The sequence below is a fragment of the Peromyscus leucopus genome, chromosome 4, assembly GCF_004664715.2.
Source record: "Peromyscus leucopus breed LL Stock chromosome 4, UCI_PerLeu_2.1, whole genome shotgun sequence".
Classification (NCBI taxonomy): Eukaryota; Metazoa; Chordata; class Mammalia; order Rodentia; family Cricetidae; genus Peromyscus; species Peromyscus leucopus.
In genome coordinates this window covers 16,269,920-16,296,061 of record NC_051066.1, presented here as the reverse complement: position 1 = coordinate 16,296,061, position 26,142 = coordinate 16,269,920, and the positions used below count along the sequence as shown (strand labels likewise).

Genomic DNA, 26,142 nt, shown 5'->3' with positions numbered 1-26,142 from the left:
GAACTTTAATGGCTTTTCTCTGGTGGCAGGTTGGACTTCCTGAAGTACAAACTGAGATCACAGAGAAAGCCCTGGCTGAGAATCCCAATTTTAGAAACTAAGTTGGCTCCTCTAAATAATAACCTTTTGTCCTTAATTTTGATTTCTTTAAGTTTTCTCTATATTTTATATTTCTATAAGCAACTAACTATACTTATGGTTATTATTTTTGAGTAATCCTTGTCAGCCTGCCACTTTATAAGTGTATTTCTTTAATTTCTGAAGTTTTATCTGAGGCAGTTACAATGGGTGTCTTCATTTTTCATATGACTAAATATGAGGTGATAAAGAATAAATGTGATCTCAAACCACATAGATGGTAATCAACACAACTAGGGTTTGAACCTAAGAAGTCAACTGCCATGGCTCCATCTTACTGGGCTACATTATCCATTCATCAAAAAGCAGTCTTTGGCTCTGGTTACCATCTGTGCCGATGCCAGGGTCTGGGCTGACCCCTGAGGACATGTTTGTATCCAAGGGTCATGCTGCTGCCAGGGCCATACATATTGAGGTGGCCTGTGCTGCCACCCGGGGGCCATGGTGACATCCCAGGCACAAGCTGTGGTCAGGAGCCATGTCTGAGTCTGTGGCACTACCGCAGCCAGGATCTGTCTTGAGGTCCATGGATCCTGTTACCATCGAAAACCATGTGACTGCTGGGGTCTGGGCCGCCTCCTGGGGCCATGTGAGAGTCGGAGAACCATGCTGCTACTGGGCCCATGCCAATCGGAGAGGCCTGTGTAGCCACCCGGGGTCATGGTGCCTCAAGACCCAAGCTGTTGCTGCTGGCCATGTCTAAGTCTGTGGTCCTAGTGCAGATGGTGTCTGTGTTGATGTCCGTTGCCCATGTTAATACAGGGGCCCATTCGATCTATGTGTTGAACCTTTATGTATTGAAGTACAAGACTATGCTGAGCTGGCCCACCTCTCACTGGAGAGATGATCCTGAATCTCACCAGCCCTGGGCTAACAGACCCTAAAGGCCCCGACATGGAAGAGCAAGCTCCTGCACAAGGGAAAGCTGGCCCCGCCCTCACCATGGGCATGGGAGAGCGGGCTCTGTCCCTCACCTGAGTGGGGTGGTCCCAGCAACCTGGACTGACCAATTCAGCTACCACTCAGGCACACATCCAGGGCCTTTTTTGACTTTGCATTGGTACTCTCCAATATCTTCCCCATCTGTGACCCGCTGAAGAGCGTGAAGGGACTGGTCCAGCAGAACCAAGTCACAGGATCTCCATGACTCTGGGCAACAGCAGGATATCTGAGAAGAGTTTCGGTGAGGTTCAGTATTGATGGTGCACCAGAAGCCAGGGGCCTTGAACCTGACCAACAGCACATTACACAATGAACAGTTGCAAGGAATGCGGTTTGGACAAAAGGGTCTACTGCATGCATGATACACAGCAGCTCCTGATACCACTAGGAGGAATGAAGAGGCGATAGGAGAAAAAAAATGGAGGAGAGAATTGTTTTATTGTTTGCTTTTCGTTTGTTTATTTTGTTTGTTAATTAATATTCTTATTTGTATTTTTAATTTCTATTTTTTTATTATTTCTTTTTAAGTTTTCCTTGGGGGGGGGGCATTACAAAGGTGAAGAACAGATACAGCAGGACTGGGAAATAAGTGGGATTGGGGTGCATGATGTGAAATTTCCAAAGAATCAATAAAAATTATGTAAAAATTATGTTTTTAAAAAGTAGTCTTTATTTTTCTTAGAAACCATTCTGATGAGGTAAACATATATAATTTCATTTTTATTACATTTTTGTTTGTTTGTGATACTGAAGATCAAGCTCATACTTATACAAGGCAAGCACTCTACTGACAGGACTATATATAAAATTGTTTATATGACAAAATATAGTAAGTATTCTTATTAAATAAATATTTGAAAAACACTAAATATACACTTTGATAGTTAATCCCACTGGTCAAGGAGAAGACCACTACCATAATTTAAAACCAAATTTGAATCAAGTCTTTATTAAATACTGACCAGGTTGACTTACTCTGGCCAGATCATACCTGGGTTCCCAGGGAAATGGCCCTGAGTCATTTCAGTTTGCAGGGACTAAAAAAGGCCAAAACCACAATTCACAGCATTTCCCATGAGATCCAATTAGGAGCAAGTGTATTTCCTGCCTGTGAACCTCCTGCCCACATGTGATCAAGAACATCTGGTATTGTTGGATCAAACAAACTTGTTTAGGGGAGTGAAAACATGTGGTTTGTTATCTCCCATGAACAACAGCCTCCAGCATTTCAGGAAGTATCTGTCCTTGGGCAGAGGGGATTACAGGTTAGAGGCATTTTTGTTTCATGTTTCATACTCTTAGGCACAGTAATTACAACTTAAACTATAACTTTGGCTCTCACAGGTTTTACATAGTTTTATAGACCATGAACATTAATTCTTTATGAATTTTCCATTTCATTTTATGCATGTAGAGACCACTTAATTTTTCTTATCTCCTGGGAGAAGAGCCAATTATAGACTGCAAATTTTTCAAGAAAATATCAGACCTTAAAATACTGTGTACCACAGTATATTTTCTCTTTGGATTTTGCAATAACTTCTAAGGGCAAGGGCCATAAAGAGTCCTAGGTAAGTTCAAATCTATACTAATCTAAGGGAAACAATTCAATTTGGACAAAGGGTATTATTTCTTTTAAAAATGTTTCTATTTTTCTTATTTCTTTTTTGGTTTGCTTTTTGTTTGTTTGTGCTGGGGATCAAACTCAGGGCCTCAAGTATGCCTTTCCATTGCTCTAGCACCTGTTTAATTTCTTGGACCATATTTACAACACTGAACTAAACACACTAAGTATAAGGCAGATGGTTCCAAAGAAAAGGACTCATTAGCCATCGTGTCTATCACCTACCATACGCAAGGTACCATGCTACAGTGAGATTCATAACGACATACAAAATAGCACTCTAATGTGCTGTTTTTTAATCTTAATCATAAAAGCAAACTTGGAAAGTCAATATATGACTACCCCATATCTTTTGTAATATCAGGTAATACAGGAAGAAGTCAATAGTTGCATCCTCTGAAACTAAATGGCCTTCAATTGTGACTGGGCACCACAATGCAAAGGTTGTTTCATTTTGTATTCTTGCTGAAGCCATTTCAGGTTTAACTAGAATTTGATCTCTATAGGAAATTTCCCAACTCTATTCTAGGAGCCCAAGGTCAGGATGTCCTAGTTAATTTGTTTTAAGCCTGTTTGTGAAGAACCCCCTACAGCTAATGACTTAATTTAGCTGCTTCTGTTAAACTGCTTGCTTCTGCAAAGTCCAACCCTCTAACCCATTGTAGCTGCCGACTGAGGTGTTAGGATGTGGGGTTTGCCTTTAAAAACCCTGTGCTCAGGATACTCAGAGCCACACCTAGGTCACCCAAATACCCGGGTGTGGCCCCAGCCAATTAGAAAAAAAGACTTTCAGTTGACCATAAAGTTTGAGTGGTCATTTCTGGTGGGCTAACTGTAACACTGTCACTGAGTTTTAGGCATGTGTGGAGATGGTTTTCTGTTTAAAATAGTATCTAGTAAACCGGGCACAGTGGCTTACCCTTGTAAATCTCAACACTCAGCAGACTTGCCATGAGGTGGAGGCCAGCCTAGTTTACACAGTTAAAGACAGTCTGGTCTACAAAATCAGAGTCTGTCTTACAACTACAAAATAAGACAAAAAAAAAAAATTTTTTAAGGAAAACAAAGAAGGCTTATATGAAATGATCCATGTGAGGAAGTTACAAATCACTATACTTTATTTTTTTTTATTTTTATTTTATGTACATTGGTGTTTGGTTTGTGTGTATGTCTGTGTGAGGGAAGTCTGATCCTCTGGAACTGGAATTTTACAGACAGTTGTGAGTTGCCATGTGGTTGCTGGGAATTGAACCCAGGTCCTCTGGAAGAGCAGCCAGTGCTATTAACCTCTGAGACATCTCTCCAGCCCCTCACCATGCTTTATTAAGCAAATTAAGAGTATATATTTTTTTAAAGTATATTGAGTCCCCTAGCCAGCTGACCAAAAGCAGGCTGTGCCTGTGGAAAAAAATCACACCTGATGCAGGCCAGGGTGTCTTTACAAATATAACATTTGACTTGTGAAACATCAAAAGGCCAGTCCTCCAGAGGAATCAAATTGTTTTTATATATCAGAACCTTTCCTCAGCAGGGAAGGAGGGCCTTTTTGGTGTTGTAAAACACTTACCAGATGAGTGAAAAGCCATTTATTTACAAGCAAATGGGGCTCCCAAAGGGAGGAGGTACAGTCAGGGCAACCTGACCTTTCTTAAGCGAAAATTGTATATTTCCGTTATATTAAACTAAAGTAGATGAGAATTTATTTATCCTTGCATTTTCTAGAAAAGGCCTATAGGGATGAGAAAAAGGCCAGATTTATAAATAACAATCTGTGAGTATATCTATTTCCATCATTAAATAGCATGTCCATTCTTTTTTTTTTTTTTTTTTTTTTTTACAAAAGGCCATAATTACTCTAGAGTCTTGAATTCTATCTTTGTGTTGAAGTTGCCCCATCCCCATCAATCATTCTTGAATCACAGATTGACTCTAATCATTCAGTGGTCTTATTCAGGAATCTGCTAAGTAACTATCATTTATTTATTGTATTTCATAATTTAAAAAAATGATAAAGCTAAGAAAATATGTCAATGTAAGACAGTTTTTACTGATCATAAACAAAGCTTATTTGGTAGTGTAAACAGATTGTAAGCCACAGAGATGAGCTATGGTTAAGAAGGGGCACAAACTCTTCAAAATTGACTATCCTAAAACATAAAGTATTAATGCTATCATGAAATTAACAAAACACCATCCATGAATCAAGGCTTCTGCACTGTAAAAATCACAGTTCCATGAGCTATTAAGATCTTTCTTTTACTGTTTTGATGGGGAGTACCATTTTCTTATTATAGAAATTATTTAGTATTATGATCAATCCACATGAGTCTATTAAATGGATAACGTAATTTATTAAGATATTAATTGAGGAAATACACTCACGATTACAGAACAGAATAGACAGCAGAAGTCGTCTGATCTGACCTGGAGCAAATCCACCTTGTAGGCAGGAGCAGGGAGAAGGGTCATGTGACCCTTCTCCAACTCCTTATAAGAGGTCATGAAGCACCGTCTCCTTTGGGCCATATAGCCCAAGGTCATGGACAGAGGAACTACCACTACATTTATGAATTATTACTTATTTTCTGACTTAAAATATATTATTCTTATAAGAATAACAGAGGGTTATTTAAAATAAAACAAGAGTATCAAATAAGTCTCCCCAAATTCTCTGAAATCCTACTGTCCAAAGTTAACTTTGGAATGAAGTTATGAAATTATTATAAAATTGTAGATGTAACCAATTGTCTTATTAAATAAGAAACACAGAACCAATGTAAAAGAGAAAGCCAAGAGGTCAGAGCTCAGAGCTAAAAACTTACCCTTCCTCCTGCGGTACTCCTACTTCTCTGAAAGAGAGCTACTTCCTGTGCGTATGTCTTTACATAGTCTTTCTGTTCTGCCTTATCATTGGTTGTAAACCCAAACACGTGACTGCCTCATCAGTGCCTGTATGTACAGCCTTCCAGGTCTTAAAGGCATGTGTCTCCAATGCTGGCTGTATCCCTGAACACACAGAGATCTACCTAGCTCTTCAACCAAGTGCTAAGATTAAAGGCATGCAGTGCCACCACAGCCACACTCTTGCTATGGCTCTAATAGCTCTGACCCTTAGGCAACTTTATTTAATAACATACAATTAAAATCACATTTCAGTACAAATAAAATACCACCATATAAAACTATTTGTATTTTAAACTTTATAAGACCCTTTAAAATGTTTCAGAAACTAAAACTGAGAAAAGGAAAATGTGAACTAAATTGATTCACACAAAATGTAGTTTCAGTATATCAAAAAGAGAAAAGATAGTTATAGCTTAGATAACATAGAAAAATCACATGACAAAGAGCCAATTTTGTAATATTTTTAAAGATTTATTTTATTCTTAATTATGTGTGTGGGAGGGGTATGTGCACAGAAGTGTTGATGCCTGCAAGGCCAGAATATGGCATCAGATTCTCTAGGGCTGGTGTTATAGTCAATTGTTAGGTGTAGGATACGCATGCTGAAAACTGAACCCAGGGCTTCTGTAACAACCATCCCACCAGCCTCTAATTTTATGATGACATTAATAAAAGGTATGATAGAAATTACCATAAGAAAAAATAGGAAGACAAACACTTCTTTAAAAGTGGAGATATATTTACCTTTTATAATGAAAGAATCAATAAATGTTATTTTGCTATTATTCAAAATATATATGGCACATATTTTATTACTATTCTAAGAATTTCCAGTACAATAAGATAATGGAAAGTAGTTTATTATCAGTAAGCCAATGATATTCAAGCCATGTTTCCAGTTAGGTAGTGCTTAGCCTGAATGCTATGTTTCAAGGACAAGCGATAACTGGAAGTAGCCCACATGATTCTGGTGGAAACTCAAGAATGTCTTGGAAATTTGTAGATTTTGTTTATAAGAGAAAATATTATATCCTTATTCTAAAATTAATTTTAACTTTAATACATAAATGTGTTTGATATGTAAATTCAATATGTAAATAAACAATTGTTCAAAATAATGGTGGTCTGAACAATCACAATTGTTCGTTTTGAACACTCTTATGATTTATATTTATGCCTCAACTACTATAAAACTCAGATTATTGTTAAAAAGTATTTTCCCCTCTTTCTTAACACTAAATTCAGGTTCTTGAAGATCTTTCATAATTTCTGCTTTGAGATCCAGTGGTGCTGTTTTGTTAAAGTTGCAGGTTTCTGTCAAAAAATCCCAAAGCAGCTCTCCATTTTCATTACCATCAATAAAACAGTCTGTTATGTCCATGGTTGACAAAAGGTCAGAACACTCATACTTAATCCCCAGGTCGTCCAATATCTGAGTGAGATCAGAGGATGTGACATATTGGCAGAGGTCATCTCTGGGTAGGCGGGATCCATACTTTTTCCATAGCTTGTCCCAGCCACTAGTTCCTATGCAAAAGAACAAAGTTCATATTTTCTTTATTTTTTCTTTCATTTAGCTTCTTACAGTCATTACACTAAACATTTAGAATGGATCAGCCAACAAAATAATATTCATGTCCTTTGTGGAGCTTAACTTAAGAAGCATAACAAAAGCAGGGAGGAAATTAAATAAGTAACTAAATATATATCACATGATATAACATGTAGATGAAAAACAATCAAAGACATTTAAGCACCACTGTTTTACCTATGGTGATCACAGAGTCCATTTAATATGATGACATTTGAGCACAAATCAGACAGCAACCATGTAGACATCACAGGGAAGGTTATTCCAGATGGAGACAACAGCTACAAAGGATTTGAATGAAGCAAAGCAAGGCTGGTACAGTTAAGAACTGACCAGGAAGCCAAGAAAATTGGAGTTGAATGAACAAGGGGGAAAAGTGAAAACACATCAGTGAAATATTTTAGTCTACAACGCTCCTCATTTAAAACAAAATTCAAGTATTTTGTACTTATTTCTCTTCTTTTTCATTTCATTTTTCATACTAATGATTAAAAAATTTTGCTAGTTACCACTAAGTGAATATTTACTGAGATGGAACTGCTCTATAACAGAAGCATAGCAACACAGAAGAAAATATAAGATCAATTATAGGACACTGACCACTAAGTGACCCAGTTTTATTCTGATTTCAACCTGTCTTTCTTTCCTAATAGTTTTACTTGTTTATCCCACATGGTTTTGGCTGACTATCCCCATATCCAGTATATGCCCATGAGAATTTATGTTTGTATTTCACCGAGGCTTTGATTTCAGTGTAAACATGTGCAAATGCACGGTTTCTGTGCTCTGTATGTAGTCATTCTTAGATGAATCAGAGTCCCCTCTTTTGGGTAGACTTTTAGAACCTTGTAGTTCTGGTATCACAAAAAACAAATAAACAACTATTCAGTTGAATCCAAACATGTGTTGAGCATTTTCTGTGCACCCATGATAATAATAATGATAATAGGAAGACCACATCTGAATCAAAGTTTAATGAACTAAACACTCTTAGGTGTTCATTCTCATTTCTAAAACTATATTGATTAAAAATGCTTACCTCTTTCAGACAACAATATCCTATTCTTCAGCTAGTAGTAAGAGCTTGTGAGCTACTTATAAAAAAGTGGAAATTATTTCTACCATCTGAAGTACTCTGACTAAATAGTTTCTTACTCAAAATTCTTTTTAAAAAACATTCATTGTCTTTACTGTCTTTTTGGTTCCATATAAAAGCATACAGTGCTCATCTGGATCCTTTGTATGGATAAATACAAGTAACATGGGTCCAGGTGTTGACAAATAGCCTAAAGTTAGCTAAGGCTTGGAAACAAAGTTCATACATGTAGGAAGTACACTAGGATTCATACCCCATGTGTCCTCACACCTTTCCTGGGCCTGTTTTGTTTTCAGATTTTTTGATGCCAACAACCTATGGGTTACAGTAATTCTTTATGCTGCAGCCAGGAAACCACTGTGTCTATCAAGGTGCTTGGTCAATTCTAAAATGCACATGAATAATTAGACCATATTTTAAACCATATAATGCTTTATTCTTATTGTCAAATACCTAGAATTCAAATATGTAACTGCTCAAAATGTCAGATCCACTAGTAAACTGTTATTAATATGAAGTATGTCAATTCAGGATAAATTTCTGTTCAGAATAGTGTTTCTGTTTTATTGATGCAGATCATACAGGTAGTTTCCCACAACATTGAAAACCAAGTTTACTGTTATAATACAAAGTACTTTATACCAAGTGTCCTGATTTAGACACAGGTTAGCAGAAAAGATTCACTTTACATAATCCCTTCAAAATGGAAAAACAAGACCTTTTCCACATAAATGAATAATTTCAACTAACTAGAAGTAAAAATAGTACATCAGAATATCCGCTTTGGGGAGTCAGTTGTATGCAAGAGTTCCTGGCTCTAAACCCTCACATCAAGTAATGCCCAGAATTATAAGCAAAAACTCATCTGCCATTTTGAAAATGACTCCTTGTATGTGAAGACAAATTCCGTGGCACACAGTTTCAGTGCATGGCGCTGTTGTCTGGTGATGGTGATACTGACTGTGGTGCATTTAGAAACAAGCCATCAGGCAACAAGTGGGCAATCCATGAAATCCATCGAGGAACAACTGCAGAAGTATGGCATGGTTGCAGGGGCCCCTAAGACTGGCAATTGTGAATCCAACCTACACTGCACAGTGAAATCTATGAGTGACCTTAATGTCAATGTTTCATTTTCTAACTTTAAACTATGTGTCAAGACCCTGGAAGCAACAAACTAATTAAGCATCCTCTCTGAAAAGCAAAACAAATAGATCATTTTATAGGTATGTTTAAAAAAAAAAAAAACTATATTGAACTGTGTTGCTACTGGCTTCAGAAATGCAAATTTAGCCAAGCAGTAGTGGTGCACGCTTTTAAACCCAGCACTCGGGAGGCAGAGCCAGGCGGATCTCTGTGAGTTCGAGGCCAGCTTGGTCTACAGAGCGAGATCCAGGACAGGCACCAAAACTACACAGAGAAACCCTGTCTTGAAAAACAAACAAAAAATGCAAATTAATAGCATCCAAAATATTTAAAATTGTATTCCTTATTAGTAAAGTCAAAGATGGGGGAAAGACATTCAAGTGACATAAAACAGTTAAACACAATCAATGTCCTTGTTTGTTCTCATGTTAAATAGACTGTCCTTTGAACTTTCTGTCCTGCAAAACAGATATGGTGATGCTTGGTTTTTAATAACTTGACACAAGTCTAGACACACCTTGGAAGAGGGATTCCCAATTGAGGAATTTCCTCCATCAGATGAGCCTGTGGGCATGTCTGAAGGACATATTTTTTTAAATTGTGAATTAATGTAGGAGGGCCCAGCGTGGATGGTGCCATCGGTAGACAGGTGGGCTTAGAAACATGCCAGCCAGCACACTCCCCCATTGTCCTGCTGCAATTCCCACCTCCAGGTTCCTGCTTTGACTTCCATGGATCCATGATGGACTGTAAACTGTGAACCAAGTAACCCTTTTTCTCCCCAAGGTGGTTTGGTTCAGTGTTGTATCACAGTCAAAGAAAAGTAACCAGTGAAGATGCAAGGCAAAGAATTTCTTTCTTTTTTTAAGGCTCTATTATAGTTTATTTTCAATTGTGTGTGTGCGTGTGTGCATATGAACAAGCATTAAGTTAGAGTTACAGATAACTGTGAGCTGCCTGAAGTAGGTGCCAGAAACCAAATTCCAGTCCTCTTAACCATGAGCCTTCTCTCTAACCCCTGTAAGGACATTTTTCTGAACAGATGGAAGCAAAATGATTTTGGTTCCACCAGGTTGTCTAAATTGAGCACTGTTGTGAATGACATTTCTATTGGTCTAAAAATTAATTTTAAATGAACTTCATAACAAACACAAAATATAATTATATAAACAGATGAATCCATGTATATGTTCACAGTTGCTGTTTTAAAACCCAGCTGACTGAAGTCGCTTACCTGACACAAGAATAATGAGAATCTTAGCATTGGCACCTAAGAGACCATGGAAGAATCTCAGGGTAGCTGGAATATCCTTTACGTAATACAGCATCTAGGTGGGAGGGAAAGAAGAAATGAGATGCTTCTCTATGTTGTTTTGGACTACATAGTTTGTATGTTTGCATGTGTGGAAGTTTTGGTTTTTCACATTGAGTGAATCATTATCAGGAAAAAACATTTAAATGTTTAAAGGTTAAAGATGTTGGAGAGTTAGAAGAAGACAACTGGGGAAGGGCAAATATGCCATCTGCCCACCCACAGATAAACAGCTTTTGTTGCCTTTCTCCCCCCAGTCCTGGGGGTGGAACCCAGGGCCTTGCATCCGCTAGGCATCCGCTTTACCACTGAGCTTCACCCTCAGGCCTAGAGCAAAATACCTTTAAAGTTACTTTCCTCTTTACATAACATAGACCATATACATCTGTATGTTTAAATTTTGTTCTGTAAGTGGAAAAGAACTGGGCCTATTCTCATTTTGTGAGTTTTAGCACTTACAAGAGAAAATGGTGTTAGCAAAATAAAAGCAAACCCCATTTCCTGGAATACTACTTTAAAATCCAGCCTTTTGACAAGATTCTCCACAATCTCACATATATACTTTTCTTTTTTTTTTAAATCACACACACACACACACACATACACACACACACACACACACACAAGTGGCAGGCTATTAAATGGACAGATTCTCTAGGACAGTGGAAATATAAAGTTATATTTTTTGTCACAGAGTATCAGAGATTTGTCAACTCAGTTTTAATAATTCTAAGCCAATTCCTAGTCAAGTGCAGGCTGTTTTAGCTAATACAAAGCTTAATGATGTGTATCCTTTAGCCACTACAGAATCTACCCAACAGATACTTTTTATATCTCACACTTATCTCTCTTGGACAAGAATTCAATTTTCCATAGTATAATTCTGCTGTGGATATTGCTCTGTATAAATAAAATGCTGATTGGCCAGTAGCCAGGCAGGAAGTATAGGCGGGACAAGGAGAGAAGAGAATTCTGGGAACAGGAAGGCTGAGTCAGACAGACGCTGCCAGCTGCCATGATGAGAAGCAACATGTTAAGATACAGGTAAGCCACGAGCCACATGGCAACTTATAGATTAATAGAAATGGGTTAATTTAAGATATAAGAACAGTTAGCAAGAAGGCTGCCACAGCCATACAGTTTGTAAGCAATATAAGTCTCTGTGTTTACTTGGTTGGGTCTGAGTGGCTGTGGGACAGGCAGGTGAGAGAGATTTGTCCTGACCGTGGGCCAGGCAGGAAAACTCTAGCAGAAGTTCTAAGAGAAATATATAAACCTCTCAGGCCATAGCATTGTATACTAGGAAAAGAGTAGGTTAGAAGGCATAAGAAGAGAAAATGGTTTTTGATAAGCATTAAGAAGGGGACACAGGTACAAGGTACATAGGTGCTGGGGTTGTAATTTAGAGGATATAGTGGTTTAGATAAGAATGGCCCCCACAGACTGATGTGTTTGAATGCTTAGGGAGTGACACTATTTGTTCCAGTAGATGTGGTCTTGTTGATGGAAATATGTCACTGGGGTGTGGGCTTTGAGATTTCAAAATCCCATGCCAGTCCAAGTGTCTCTCTTTTTCTGCTTCCTGAGGATTCAGATGTAGAAATGTCAAACTATTCCTCCACCACCATGTCTGCTTGCATGCCACCATGCTTCCCTCCATGATGATAATGGACTAAACCTCTGAAATTGTAAGCTAGTCCCAATTAAATGCTTCCCTTTATAGTTGTGATGGTCATGGTGTCTGTTCATAGCAATAGAACACTGACTAAGGTACCAGGGAATGGGGTATTGCTGTGACAGGCCTGATCATGTTGTTTGTTGGAAGAATGAGGATTTGGGGACTTTGGGTTAGGAATGCAGCTGAATGCTTTGGCATGGCTTAATGGGCCAAACTAGCAGAAGCATGGAAGACAGTGGTACGGAGAGTAATGTAGATTATGACAGTTCAGCTCAAGAGGCTTCAGAGGAGAAGAAGAAGAAGAAGAAGAAGAAGAAGAAGAAGAAGAAGAAGAAGAAGAAGAAGAAGAAGAAGAAGAAGAAGAAGAAGAGGAGGAGGAGGAGGAGGAGGAGGAGGAGGAGGAGGAGGAGGAGGAGGAGGAGGAGGAGGAAGAAGAAGAAGAAGAAGAAGAAGAAGTGGCCAAGAGACTCTATTCTTGTGATATTTTGATGAAGAATGTGACTGTTTCCTGCACATATCCAAAACAATCTGTCCAAGGCTAAATTGAAGAGTTTTGGATTAACAGCATTGGCAGAGGCAATTTCAAGACAACCTGGTATCGATTGTGTTGCTTGGTTATAAATGGCCACTACTAGGCAGATCTATAATGAAAAGGAGCAAGTTAAGCAAGGAAAAATACAAAATGTAGAGTTTTAAGAGAAAAGGAGCACCTCAAAGTATAAGGAAGGCCAGTGGTCAAGGAGATTAAAAAGTTTAAAGAAAAGCCTGCTTCTAATAAATAAAGGGAGTGATGACCTCAGAGCATGACCTCACCCACCTTGGCTTCCAACTTGTGAAAAGGAATTAGATAAAAGCTTAGGCAGTGAAGGGAACCATCAAAACAGAAATCGTGTGTGTGTGTGTGTGTGTGTGTGTGTGTGTGTGTGTGTGTGTGTGTATACACACAAACTGTATATATATACAAGGGAGCCATGTTCCAGCCCCTGTAAGCAGCAAAACTTGGCAGCTTTGGCCATATGGTTTTGGCTTTAGAGTCAAGGATACAAGAAAGAGGTTATGGAATCTCTCTCCATGACTAAGGGAAGCCACTGAGGGCAGGCATGTGTCAGGGGTGTCTCTACATGGAGGCTCAAAGAGGCCATTGCATGAAGCTGTGATGGTTAAGAATCCTGGATTGCCTTGAAGACTCCTTGATGATCGAGATGCCAGAGGCATTCTATTCCTGCTGAGTAGAGCTGATAAATGGGTATGGAATCAGCCCAAGAGAGAGAAGTATGTTATAGTCAACAAAGCTGAGCAGAGTTGGAGATCTGAAGAGTACTTTGACATCAGACATGAAGAGGCAGAGTTTGGAGTTTTCCCTGCTGGTTTTTTATCTTGCTTTGGTCCATTATTTCTTCACTATGCCCCTTTCCTTCTTTTTGGGGTCATAATATATATTCTATGCCATTGTATGTTGGAAGATCTGCTCTTATATTTTGATTTTACAGGGTGTTACATTTAAGAGGTTTCTTCAAGTCTCAGAAGAGGTTTTTGAACTTTGGACTTTTACACAGTATTGGGACTGCTACAGACTATGGGGATTATTGAAGTTGAAGTGGATACATTCTGCATTATAATATGGCTACCAGCCTATGAGGGCCAGGGAGTGGAATGTGTTGGTTTGAATAAGAATGGTCCCCATAGACTCATATATTTGAACACTTCCCTTTATAAGAGTTGCAATGGTCATGGTCTTTTCACAGCAATAACAGAGGGTAAAATATTAATTTTCAGTGGCCTTTTTCCTTAACAAGTATGAAGTAAAGTGATCAATTAGGAGTGACTGGTCAGAGGCAGGTTGTAGGAGGAATAAGGAGAGGAACGCTAGGAAACAGTTGGATGGAAAACACATCTAGAGAGAAAAAGCATACAATTCTGAACATGTTAAATGTCTCCTGACAGATAAAATATTTGTTTTCTAAGGAAGTAGAGGTTCAGGCTGCTTAAATATGTTGATTTTAGACTCAACTTTTCCTTTGGCTTCTTATCATGGTATTCCTTTGAAGTAACTGTGATTATGGACTACAAGAAGAAAGAGTTTTGTTTTGTTGTTAATTAAGTGCTCTACACAAAATAAAACCATTGCCACATACTAACCAGCTTCCAATACTGATATACTGTTTACTATCCAGAAAGTTCAGTAATACCTAGGATTGATACCTCATGCCATGTACTCAATAATCTTTGCTTATTAGTCCATTGCTGTTGAATCATAGAAATAAAGTCCTCCTAAATGACTGACTTATATAAGTAACATACTGTTGATCTAATATTATAAAACACATTCCTTCCATTATATACATACCATCAAAGATGCCTACTAACAGAAAAACCAAGAAGATTCAGAGAAAGTCTGGAACATTTACATATATACTGGCCGTCTAAACCAATAGAGCCATTGGAAACTCGCTAGAATATATAATCATTCTGCAGGTCTAAACAACTGTCCTTCTATATGTCAAAGGGAGTTTTTGTATTAATCAACACCTTATTTACTTATAAAACTAGAAACCAAAAGATTTCATTTTAAAACATTAAAATAATATACATTCTTCATACAAACTTGTGGAAAACACCTCTTTGGCAGCATGTTATAGGGCTATTCTTACCTGAATCATGTGAATAAAGTCCCACTTTTGAGGTTCTTCTTCCAGCACTCGTTTCTGATATTCAGATGATGTCTCCTTGTGCCAAGCAAACTTTATGTTCTCCAGGTTGGATGTCTTGGCTACAAGCTCTAAAATACCCAGAAAAGATGGCCTATAATCAATTTTAATTTAATTATATATGGAACCCATTTTCATATAGAATTTTAATGCAATAAATGTTATAGGACCGTGATGGCTCATCTTGGTTGTTAACTTGACTACGTCTGGAATCAACTAACACCCAATAAGCTGTGGAGGGTTTTGAAAATTAGCCCTAAATCTAAAACATTTGAGGTCAGAAGACATGCCCTAAGTCTGGGCCATACATTCTAGTGGCAGTCCATGTAAATGGATATGAAAAAGAAAGCTTTTCACTTTTTGCCTGCCTGCCTTCACTCTGGCTGGCAAGTAGTACATCTATCCTGCTGCCGAGGCATTCCTTTACTTTTATAACTTTATAAGGACTATAAAGTATTTCTTTGGGATTCCAACACAGACTTTTGCTTGTTGGACTAGCAAGACCACAGCCTCTAAGCCACTCTTCTACACCCATTTTAATAGCTATAGAATAGGCCTATCAGTTCTGTTCTACTAGACAACCCTAATACAAGGACTTAAAAAATAAAAGGCATATAGTTTTCTTTATTATGTGGCTCAGGAAATCAGGTTTGTCTAGACATTTTTTTTTGTACTTGACAAAATTGGAGGAGAAAGGAAAAAACTAAGAAGTAAATTTGAGAAGATAGTTAAATATAGCTTATATTCTCAGTATAAATATTAAATCAACTGCAGAATTTTATGAATAGAAATTTATATAAAACAGATTAATGAATGAAGTCAATAAAGGAATTCAAGTATTCACTGTTAGTAGTTTCAGGTGTTCATTCCTGCCTGCCAAAAATTAACTAGGTTTTTCTCCAAATAAACTTACCAAATACATAGTTGTCAGTGTGCTATTAACTACTTGAGGCACACAAAAGAAACTCACAAACAAAATGAGAAGATAAGTCTCTGGAAATAGAATTTAGCACACACCTTTGTACTTGACAATTTGCTCAGCACTTGGCTCAACAACTTCATTGTTGATACAGATTCCTGGGTATTGAGCCTGGACTTTGGAAAGAATCTGAAGGTCAATTTCACCTAGAAGGTAAATAGAGCAGGTTATACTGAATGTAGTAGTTAAGAACAACTTGGACTGATTTACTTTCTGACTTATATTTAAAAAGATTTGCAAAAATATTAACATTCAACTGTTGTAGTGCCTAAATATCTACAACGTACAAACACTATATTTAAATTAGAAATAATAATTTGATATGAGGAGGGGGTAGGAATAAAATTCATTTATTAATTATTTCATTCACATAATCTTCATTCATATATCTATTACTATGCTTTGAGTTACAAAGTTGTCACGGACCATAGGAGGCAATCAATAAGTTTTGTAGTAGTCAAGTATAATTTTAAATATCTGTCAGTTGAAAGACATATTTAAGCCAAAGTTATTAAAATATGAGGAAAACACAACTTAGAACTGATAACTAATCTAGTTCAAAAGAACACTTTAAAAAAGATTTAAAGTAAAAAGCTAAGTGATGTATTTAGAGAATACAAAAATATCTCAGCAATTTCTCTTCATGTGCTCCTTTTTCAGCAAAATGAAAAGAGAAGTTCAAATCTTCCCTTGTCCTGTAGCTTAGTCTGAAGCGTTTTGTGGGGCTAGAGAGATGGTGCAGCCATTAAGATCCTATGCAGCCATTGCAGAGGACCAGAATTTGGTTGTCGATATCCACGATGGCTCATGACCATCTGTAACTCCAGTTTCAGATTTACCTTTTCCCTCTTCTGGCCTCAAAGGCACCAGGCATGCATGCGGTACACATACATTCATACAAAACACTCAAACACACAAAAACCAGTGTTTCATCATGAGCATTATCATGGAGCCTTCACCTAGGCTATTTATTACCTCTAGTCACAATGCTTTACAACTTCTTTATTCACCTTCCCTGGCTTATCAAATGTTTTCGTAATAAACAAATCTTTGCTTTCTCTTTTCAGTTCAACTAGCACTGTCCCTGTTCTGACTGAAACCATCCAGTTCCAAGAACAGAGCAATAACATCTAAAAGAAAGGACTCTCACTCTATGCCACCATTGTAGGCTCAGGTGGAAGACAATCTGTGGGCTCTGTTGGTATGACTCAGTTTCTTCCCCCTCCCCCAATGCTCAAGCTCATGCAGGAACTGCATCTGTGAGTCCTCTTGCTGAGGCCAACCCAGGACCCTTATTTCGTAGCACTGCTGCCGCCTCTATTCTGCCTCTCAAGGCCAATGTAGAAGCTATTTCTGTAAGGTCTCTTGGCCAGGCCCAGGCAGGATCCATATCCAAATGATATCCTGTTGATTCTGACCCAGGTCCAGCTGCTCTTTAAACCCTGAGTACTGCCCTGCAAGCCCCACGTCCAGCCAGAAGCCAGGTTCTTCCATGCTTTTCCAGGGAGCCCTGGCCCCTTTCTGTGAGATAAGAACTACCCTAGGGGATTTTGCTAGACTTCGACCAAGCAATCTTACCTTAAGGCTCCTATATAACATTAATTGCTAGTTAACTGGAATCACCCCCAGGATCTCCAATCAATAATCAACACTGAGTAGCTGAAGGACTGACCTGATCTCTCCTCCCACCCAAACTGAAATCAACCAAGTATCTCCAGCCAAAACAAGCAGGTCAAAATCTCCTATCAGACCTGCAACCAATGAAATAAATCCTCATGCTCCAGTTCCACACAAAAACACAAACAACAGGAAAGATCAATAAAATACAGCCCCCTTAAAGACCAATGGTTGTGTAAAAATATTCCCCAACAGGAAAGACCTAGAAGAATTTCCGAATACAAAATTTAAAAGAACAAATGTAAACATCATTAAAGAATTCAAGGATAAGACACAAGCAAACACGTGGGAGAACATAAGGAGAACAGAAATAAACTTTAATTGAAGTTCTAGAAAATACAAATTGCTGGATGAAATTACAAAGACAATACAGGATTTGAAAGTGGAGTGCAATAAAAAGGCAGAAATATTGAAGAAAATCCAAGCTGAAATGAAGACAGAATTGAAAAATTCAAAGATCCAATTAGGAAACTTAAGGGTGAACCTTTACTGTAGAATGGATCAAGTAGAACACAAAATAGCAGAACTGGATGATAAGGTAGACAGATTGAAGCAGTTAATAAAAGAAAATGATGATTTTTTTTAAATACAGGAAAGGAATATTCAGGACATCATACAAAGTCAAAATGTATTCACTACAGGCAGAGAATGAAAAGAATGCCAGGTCAGTGGGACAGACCAGATTTTCATCACCACAAACGGGGAAAACTTCCTTAAATTAAGGAAAGACAGAGCCATGGAGATGCAGGAAGCACACAAAACACTAAGTAGACGCACATACAGAAAAAAGTCTCCCAATGTTGTATTACAGTAAAGCACTAAACATGTAAAGAAATGATATCAAAAGCTGATGGAGAAAAGTCAGGAGTCACATGTAAAGGAAAACCCATCAGAATAACAGCTGACTCTTCAATGGAAACTCTAAAAGCCAGATGAGCCTGGAGCATTGTACTTAAAGTTCTAAAAGGCCTTAGATGCCAACCAGAGAATTTTATCAAGCGAAGCTATGATATTTGAAGGGAAATGAAAAACTTTCCATGTTGTGTTAAAAACAGGCTAAAGGAATTCATGTTCACCAAACCAGCCCAGCAGAGACCAGTGTAAGCGATGCTTTAGGCTGCAGAGACAAATAAGCAAAGCCAAGAAACCATAGAAAACATGAATGAGGCTATAATTACTGAAACACAAAATGGGATTAATACAAACAGCAAAGAAGTACAATGAAATAACAACATTTAATACATAACTTTCGATAATAACTTTAAATATTAGTGACTTCAATCCCCCAATCACAAAATACAGGTTAGTTGGACAGATTAAGAAAAATTCAACTATTTATTGTCTACAAGAAAGTGAAAGAATAGAACAAAATGTATTCCAAGGAAATGGAACCAGGAAACAAGCAGGCATCACTATTTTAGTAGCTGACAAAAATAGACTTCAAACAAAATTAACCAGAAGAGATTAAAAAAAATAATTATTTGCCGGGTGGTGGTGGCGCATGCCTTTAATCCCAGCACTTGGGAGGCAGAGGCAGGCGGATCTCTGTGAGTTCGAGGCCAGCCTGGTCTCCAAAGCGAGTTCCAGGAAAGGCGCAAAGCTACACAGAGAAACCCTGTCTCGAAAAACCAAAAAAAAAAAATAATAATAATAATAATTATTTTGACCAAGGGAACAATTAAAATAAGGAGACATTACAATCCTAATCATATATGCATCAAACTCTGTTTCATCCCATATCATAAGAAGCTACTACTGACTTGAAGACAGATAACTTGTTACAATAGACAGGTCATCTGAAGAATAAGTAAACAGTGGAACATCAGAACTAAATGACATCTACATCCAATCAATCTAACAGATATCAGTAGACTGACTATTCCATCCAAATGTCAGAGAATATTTTCATGTAGCAGCTCTGGAACTAAAATAGACTACATTCTAGAACATAAAACAAGTCTCAACAAATACAGTGAAACTGAAGTAATTCTGTGTCTCCTGTCTCACCTCAGTACAGTAAGGCTTGAAATCAACAGCAAAAGAATTTCTAGAAATTACAAAATTCATGAAGATTAAATAATATACTACTGAATGATGAAAGGGTCAAGTAAAAATCAAGAAGGAAACAAAAATTCCTGGTAATAAATGAAGTGAAAGCACAACACAACAAAATTTATGGGACATATTAAATGCAGCCTTAAGAAGAAAACATATAGCTCTAAACACATACACTAAAGAATCAGAAAGAACACAGATATATGACTGATTGATGCAAATCAAGAGTTTGGAAAGACAAGAACCAAATCCAAACCCAGTAGATGGGAAGAAGTAATAAAAAAGCAGGGCAGAAATTAATGAAATAGAAAGAAACAAAACAGCAATACAAAGAAGCCATGAATTTAAGAGCTGCTTCTTTGAGAAGATGAAGAAGACTGGCAGACCCTGGGCCAAAACAACCAAGATAAAGAAAGAAAACAACTGAGACTCTGAGAACAAAGGAACATGACAACAAAGACAATTGGTTTATCGTAAGGGGATACTTTCCAAACCTAGACTCTTGGGCTAGAGAGATGGCTCATAGAGAGCAGAATATCAAACAGACTTGAATTATCAAACAATTGAGAAATTCACAGCACACTCAGGAGTAAAGAAATGTTCTAGGAGGAAGGCAATGCAGGCCCCAGTCAGTGTTTCCACTCACATGCAAATGTTACTAGTCCTTACTGGGGAAGGGGCCGCGTAGGCAACTTAATTTTGACACCCGGAGACTTCAGACATATAAACACCTAAAGTTGTTTGTATTTACAAAGCCTTAACAAGAAATGGTATTAAATATCTTCATTACAAAAAAGTCTACACATTTTCCTGTGAAAAATGTAGAAATAATAAATGGCTGTGTTTGAATATATCAAACTTCTAGTCTTCCCTTTCCTTTCTCCTTCCTGACTAGCAGAGTCAATGAGTGATTCTGGAGTCTGGGCATGTTATGATGACTTTAAACTGAGTTTCTCTGTTATTCATTTTGTTGAAGTTACACAGTTAGGAAAATCTAAATATGGGTCAACATAAACCAATGTATTATAGAGAACATCTTTTGAAATCACTATGCTTACAAAGATTTAATTAGAACCAGTGGTAACTTCAGGTTGCTACCATTACAATTCCACACCCCTCCCTTACCTATAAATTAGAACATTTCTGCAAATGTTTATATTATTTTTTTTACTTAAGTTCATTATTTTTAAAAATTAACATTGATTGCTAATTTTATATACCAACTCTTCCAGGGCATGAAGTGCCCAGAAATTTAGTTAAACAGTATTGTAGACATATCTTTAAGGGTTTTTCTGGATTAGAGTAATATTTGAGTCAATAAATTAGGTAAAGCAGGGGCTGGAGAGATGGCTCTGAGGTTAAGAACACTGGTCGCTCTTCCAGGGGTCCTGAGTTCAATTCCCAGCAACCATATGATGGCTCACAAACATCTCTAATGAGATCTGGTGCCCTCTTCTGGTCTACAAGCAGATATGCAGGCAGAACACTATATGCATAATAAGTAAATAACTCTTTTAAAAAGGTAAAACAGCCGGGTGGTGGTGGCGGCGGCGGCGGCGGCAGCGGCGGCGGCGGCGGCGGCGGCGGCAGCGGCGGCGGCGGCGGCGGCGGCGGCGCATGCCTTTAATCCCAGCACTCGGGAGGCAGAGCCAGGCGGATCTCTGTGAGTTCGAGGCCAGCCTGGGCTACCAAGTGAGTCCCAGGAAAGGTGCAAAGCTACACAGAGAAACCCTGTCTAAAAAAAAAAAAAAAAAAAAAAAAAAAAAAAAAAAAAAAAAAAAAAAAAAAAAAAAAAAAAAGGTAAAACTTATTGAAAACCAAAATAGAAAACTCTGAACTGAGACACTGGATTTTTCAAGCTCTAAATTTTAGTCTGATATTCTGTGATGATCAATATATAGAATTTAAGCCATTTGGCAAATCCAACTGTGTGATTCTTCTTGAGACTCCAAACAGCCAGCATTTGCACTAGAAGCTGGAATCACAAACTTCCTGTGTCTCTAGCCTACAGACCACAGACCCTTCGGTTTCTCAGTCATTGCCATCATCATGTGAATGTACCTGTTATTAGCTTACATATGTATCCTTGTAATTCTGTTTCTAGAACACCTTCGCTATTATACCTTTATAATATCACTGTCCTAAAAAAAAATGAAGTTTTAGTAAAATGGGTTCAAATTGATTATGGTTCTTTTTTCTATTCCTATGACTATCCTAAGGCAGGTAGAACCAAGTATGGAACTACTAACATTAACAAGTTAGTATTCAGTTTAATGACATTATCTACATCTCCATATTAATGGCCTTTTTAACAGAATTGCTAAAGGTAACTGAGCTCTAAGAGAAGAAAAATTTCCCCCAACCTACTTTGTTGTTGTTGTTTTCCTAATGGTAGTTTATAAATTATTTTCTGTTAGAAACAGTTCTTGGAATCTACACACAAAGCTTGCAGTTAGTTTCTGCCTATATACTTGCCATACAACAACATTATTGTTCCCAGCCTTGGAAGCTCAAAACTACTTTCTTCCTTTGTTTCTCTCATTTCTTTACAAATCAATTGTTCTGGCTAGGCGGTGGTGGCACATGCCTTTAATCCCAGCACTCAGGAGGTAGAGGCAGGTGGATCTTTGTGAGTTCGAGGCCAGCCTGGTCTACAGAGTGAAATCCAGGACAGCACCAAAACTACACAGAGAAAACCTGTCTTGAAAAAATAAAAAAAAATTTAAAAAAAGAAATTTCTTTATACACAGGAGTATCAAGCCACTGCTTTGAGTTACTTCTCAGGGAAGTTTCTCTTACATGACAAACACTGCATCAATAAATATTAACATGTATTTCTCTTACTAATCTGTCTTTCTGTACGAGGGTCCATACAGCTAAGAACTCAAGGGAAGTAAGGGAGGGCAATATTTACATTCCCTACAATGCACTATCACATAAAATACACAACAGGGTTTTGAAAAATGTAAGGATTGCCAATGGGGCACTTCTAACACATAAGTGCAATAAATTATTACAACACCTTATGGAATTCTCCAGGGCAAACAATGAAAGTACAAAGGTTAAACCATAACTAATAAGGAAGCAAGAATACATGCAGAGGGGTGTGCAGGGAACACTATGGAAGAGATAACCCTTGGCACAGTCTATGTGCTTAATGTTAGCTCTCTGCTGGTTTTTAAATCATCACCCTAGAATTTTAACATTATTTGGAATAACTGGTAGGTGTCTGCATAATGTTCATGGCTGAGATTCCTTTTAATAAATAGAATTACTGAAGGCAATTAAGACTGTAATGAAAATTAGATCTGAGTTTGTATTTCAGCTCTCAACTCTGCTACCTTCTACCAGATGATAAATATCTTAAACCCTTTAAGATCGCAGGCATCTGAACATGAGCTTCTTCAGTTTTAAATGAAGCCCCCAAGAGATGCTAGAAAAATAAAACATAGTAACACCTAGAAAGTGTCAAGTAATGTTCTCACAAAATAACAAACCTATAATAGCTCTCCTAAAAGTAAAGTGTATAGATAACTACTATAGCATATAAAGAATGAGGAAACATTTAAAAATATCTTGGTTACTAGTCAGGTGTAATGGTGTATATTTGTAACATGAGCACTAAGGATGCTGTGAGATGTCTTTCTGTATGCTGTGAATATGTATTGCTCTCATTGGTTGATAAATTAAGCTGAATTGGGCTATGGCAAGATAGCACAGAGGCAGGTGGGAAATCCAAGCAGATAAACAGAGAGAAGAAAGGAGAGGAGAGAGAGGCACCAGCTGTCGCTGCAGAGAGATGTTAGCAGACCGGTAATGCCACAGCCACATGGCAAAACATAGATTAATAGAAATGGGTTAATTTAAGATGAAAGAGCTAGATAGCAAGAAACCTGCCATAGGCCACACAGTTTGTAAACAATATTAAGCCTCTGAGTGATTATTTTATATGTGGCTGCAGACAGCAAGGCTGGGTGGAATCACAGGGCCGGGCAGGACCAGAGAAACCTTCTGACTACACTAAGGATGCTGGCACATGAGTTCAAGTCCAGACTGAAATACACAGTGACACCTCATCTAAAACAAAAACAAAAACAAAAAAAAAAAAAAAACAAGACAACATATATTGACCAATTTGGAAAGCTGCCTGGCAGTAACAAGTTCATATGCCTATTTGCTCATCTTCTGTCCTTATGTTTCATATCTCCTAATATAGTCTAATACAGTCTATGCTGAAGAATTACTATAAATATTACAATATATGGAGGTAAGTTTTCATAGTTAATGATATGTAATAGGTATTGAATAAATTGGAGCTATTATATATTCAATAATTTAACATTTTCAAGATATATTTGTTTACTTTTATCTATGTGGACACACATTTATATATGTGTCTGTGTGCACCATGTGTATGCAAGTGCCCACAGAGGCCAGAAGAGCACACTAGATCCCTTGGAGCTCGAGTTACACGATGTTATAAGCCCCCTGACATGGCTACATGGAACCAAATGCCAGTCCTTTGCAAGAACAGGGTACTCCTTGGATCTTTCAACCCCTGATCCATCTCAGGGCTTCCAATTTCTGAGAACAAATATTTTGCAGGTTTTTCAATCGGAACTATCTGAAGACAGCAATAAGTACAATCGACTTAATTTTTCTTGCTCTCTTATCCCCAAATTCTCTGTTTTCCATCACTCTCAATTTATTGATCCTGATAATTAAACATTAACCTTTGTTTCTTGCCATCTCCTAGCAAAGGAGAAAATGGAAGTAATAAATTGACATCACAAAGGATTTATCAATAAACTTGCTTAAAAAAATTAAGTTAGACAAAAGTAAAATTTAGCTAAAAAGAGCATGCCTCCACCATCTTAAGAGGTCACAATCTTGTCTGACAGCCCAGTAATTAGGTCCTGTGCCTCTCTTATCAGAAAAAAAATAATTACACCAGGCATGATGACCCTGGTAACAGTCACTCAGGAAAAGCAGCCATGGTCTGTCTAAAGATAACTATACCAGTATTATTACATTGCAAATCTACCCATTTATTCACACAAATAAACTTTGGAGTTTCTGTTTCTGTAAACCAATTGCCCAAAGGATAACATCACTGTGAACTAAGAGGTTTTTCTGCTCAGGGCTGATCCCCTTTTGTTGCATTAGTCAGAACAGGTCACAGGCATAATCCCACCATTACACTGCTTTCTAAGTCCAGCAGACACATCAGTCCTTTTAGCCCCCACTCTAATTATATTTGTTCTAATCCTATCCTAACTTAACAGACACACTGGCCCACTTGCTTACCTAACAGCTGGAACCAATAAACTTCTGTGTTCTCTTAACGATTTATTTGGGAAGGAAGTTGAAATTAAGAACTTGCTGGAATCATATTTTCTCCTTTTCAACTTTTTAAGAAATGTATTTATATTTATTTCACATGCATTGGTGTTTTGCCTGCATGCATGTCTGTGTGAAGGTGTCAGATCCCCTAGAACTGGAGTTACAGACAGTTATGATCTGCCATGTGGGTGCTGGGAATTGAACCCAGGTCCTTTGGAAGAGCAGCCAGTGCTTTTAACCACTGAGCCATCTCTCCAGCCCCCAGGACTATATTTTCAAATATTTGGTCATATCTAAACCATTCATTCTTTTAATCAAGTTAATAATTTTTACACCCATTTTGTACAATTTGTTGGACCCTGGGATTTATTCTATCTAATAATGCTCATTATTTATTTGCAAAGTGAGAGTGAATTAATTTTTTCCTATTTTTTTATCCTCTATAGAAATGCTGGTATCTATTATTTTATGTGTTGCATAAAATAATTCACCTAACCCAAGTGCTCTCAACTGATAACAGTAAAATTATTACCAAACACATATGAGAGGATTCATACCACCTGTATGTACTATAATAGATTAGTGGGAATAAAAATAAAAAGTGAAATAGAATTAGATTATTGAATTTAGTTCTGTCTAACTCTTGTAATACTTTATGATACTTGAATATAATAACTGAAAAAATAAATCTCATATATGCAAAGTCCATAGCAAGGAGAACATTAACTCCTTTCTGGAACATTTTTCAGGCATAAGTGTTAAATTGGTAGCATTTCCCCTTATCAAAAAGACTACGGATGTTTTGTTTTCCATGTACCACCTAACATCATAAAACATACAAATTAAATGATAGTAAAGCCCTACCAGGCTTAATTTTAATTTAAGGAAACGTCAATGTTGAAAATGAAGCAAAAAGCAAATTCTATCAGACTTAGAATAAAAATAATGT

General features: G+C 37.5%; 1 protein-coding gene across 3 annotated transcripts in view; it reads right to left on the bottom strand.

Moving 5' to 3' along the window:
• Window positions 1–6,055: 6,055 nt before the first annotated feature.
• Hnmt (histamine N-methyltransferase) overlaps window positions 6,056–26,142 on the bottom strand; it is a 29,088-nt gene continuing 9,001 nt past the window's right edge. For all 3 annotated transcript variants that reach the window (XM_028868674.2, XM_028868671.2, XM_037204737.1), the window contains 4 exons: window positions 16,157–16,264; window positions 15,083–15,210; window positions 10,676–10,769; window positions 6,056–7,135 (listed from right to left, as the gene is read on the bottom strand). In XM_028868674.2, the coding sequence (XP_028724507.1) occupies window positions 6,780–7,135; window positions 10,676–10,769; window positions 15,083–15,210; window positions 16,157–16,264 (686 nt within the window). In that variant the 3' untranslated portion in view covers window positions 6,056–6,779. The remainder of the gene's footprint in view (window positions 7,136–10,675; window positions 10,770–15,082; window positions 15,211–16,156; window positions 16,265–26,142) is intronic.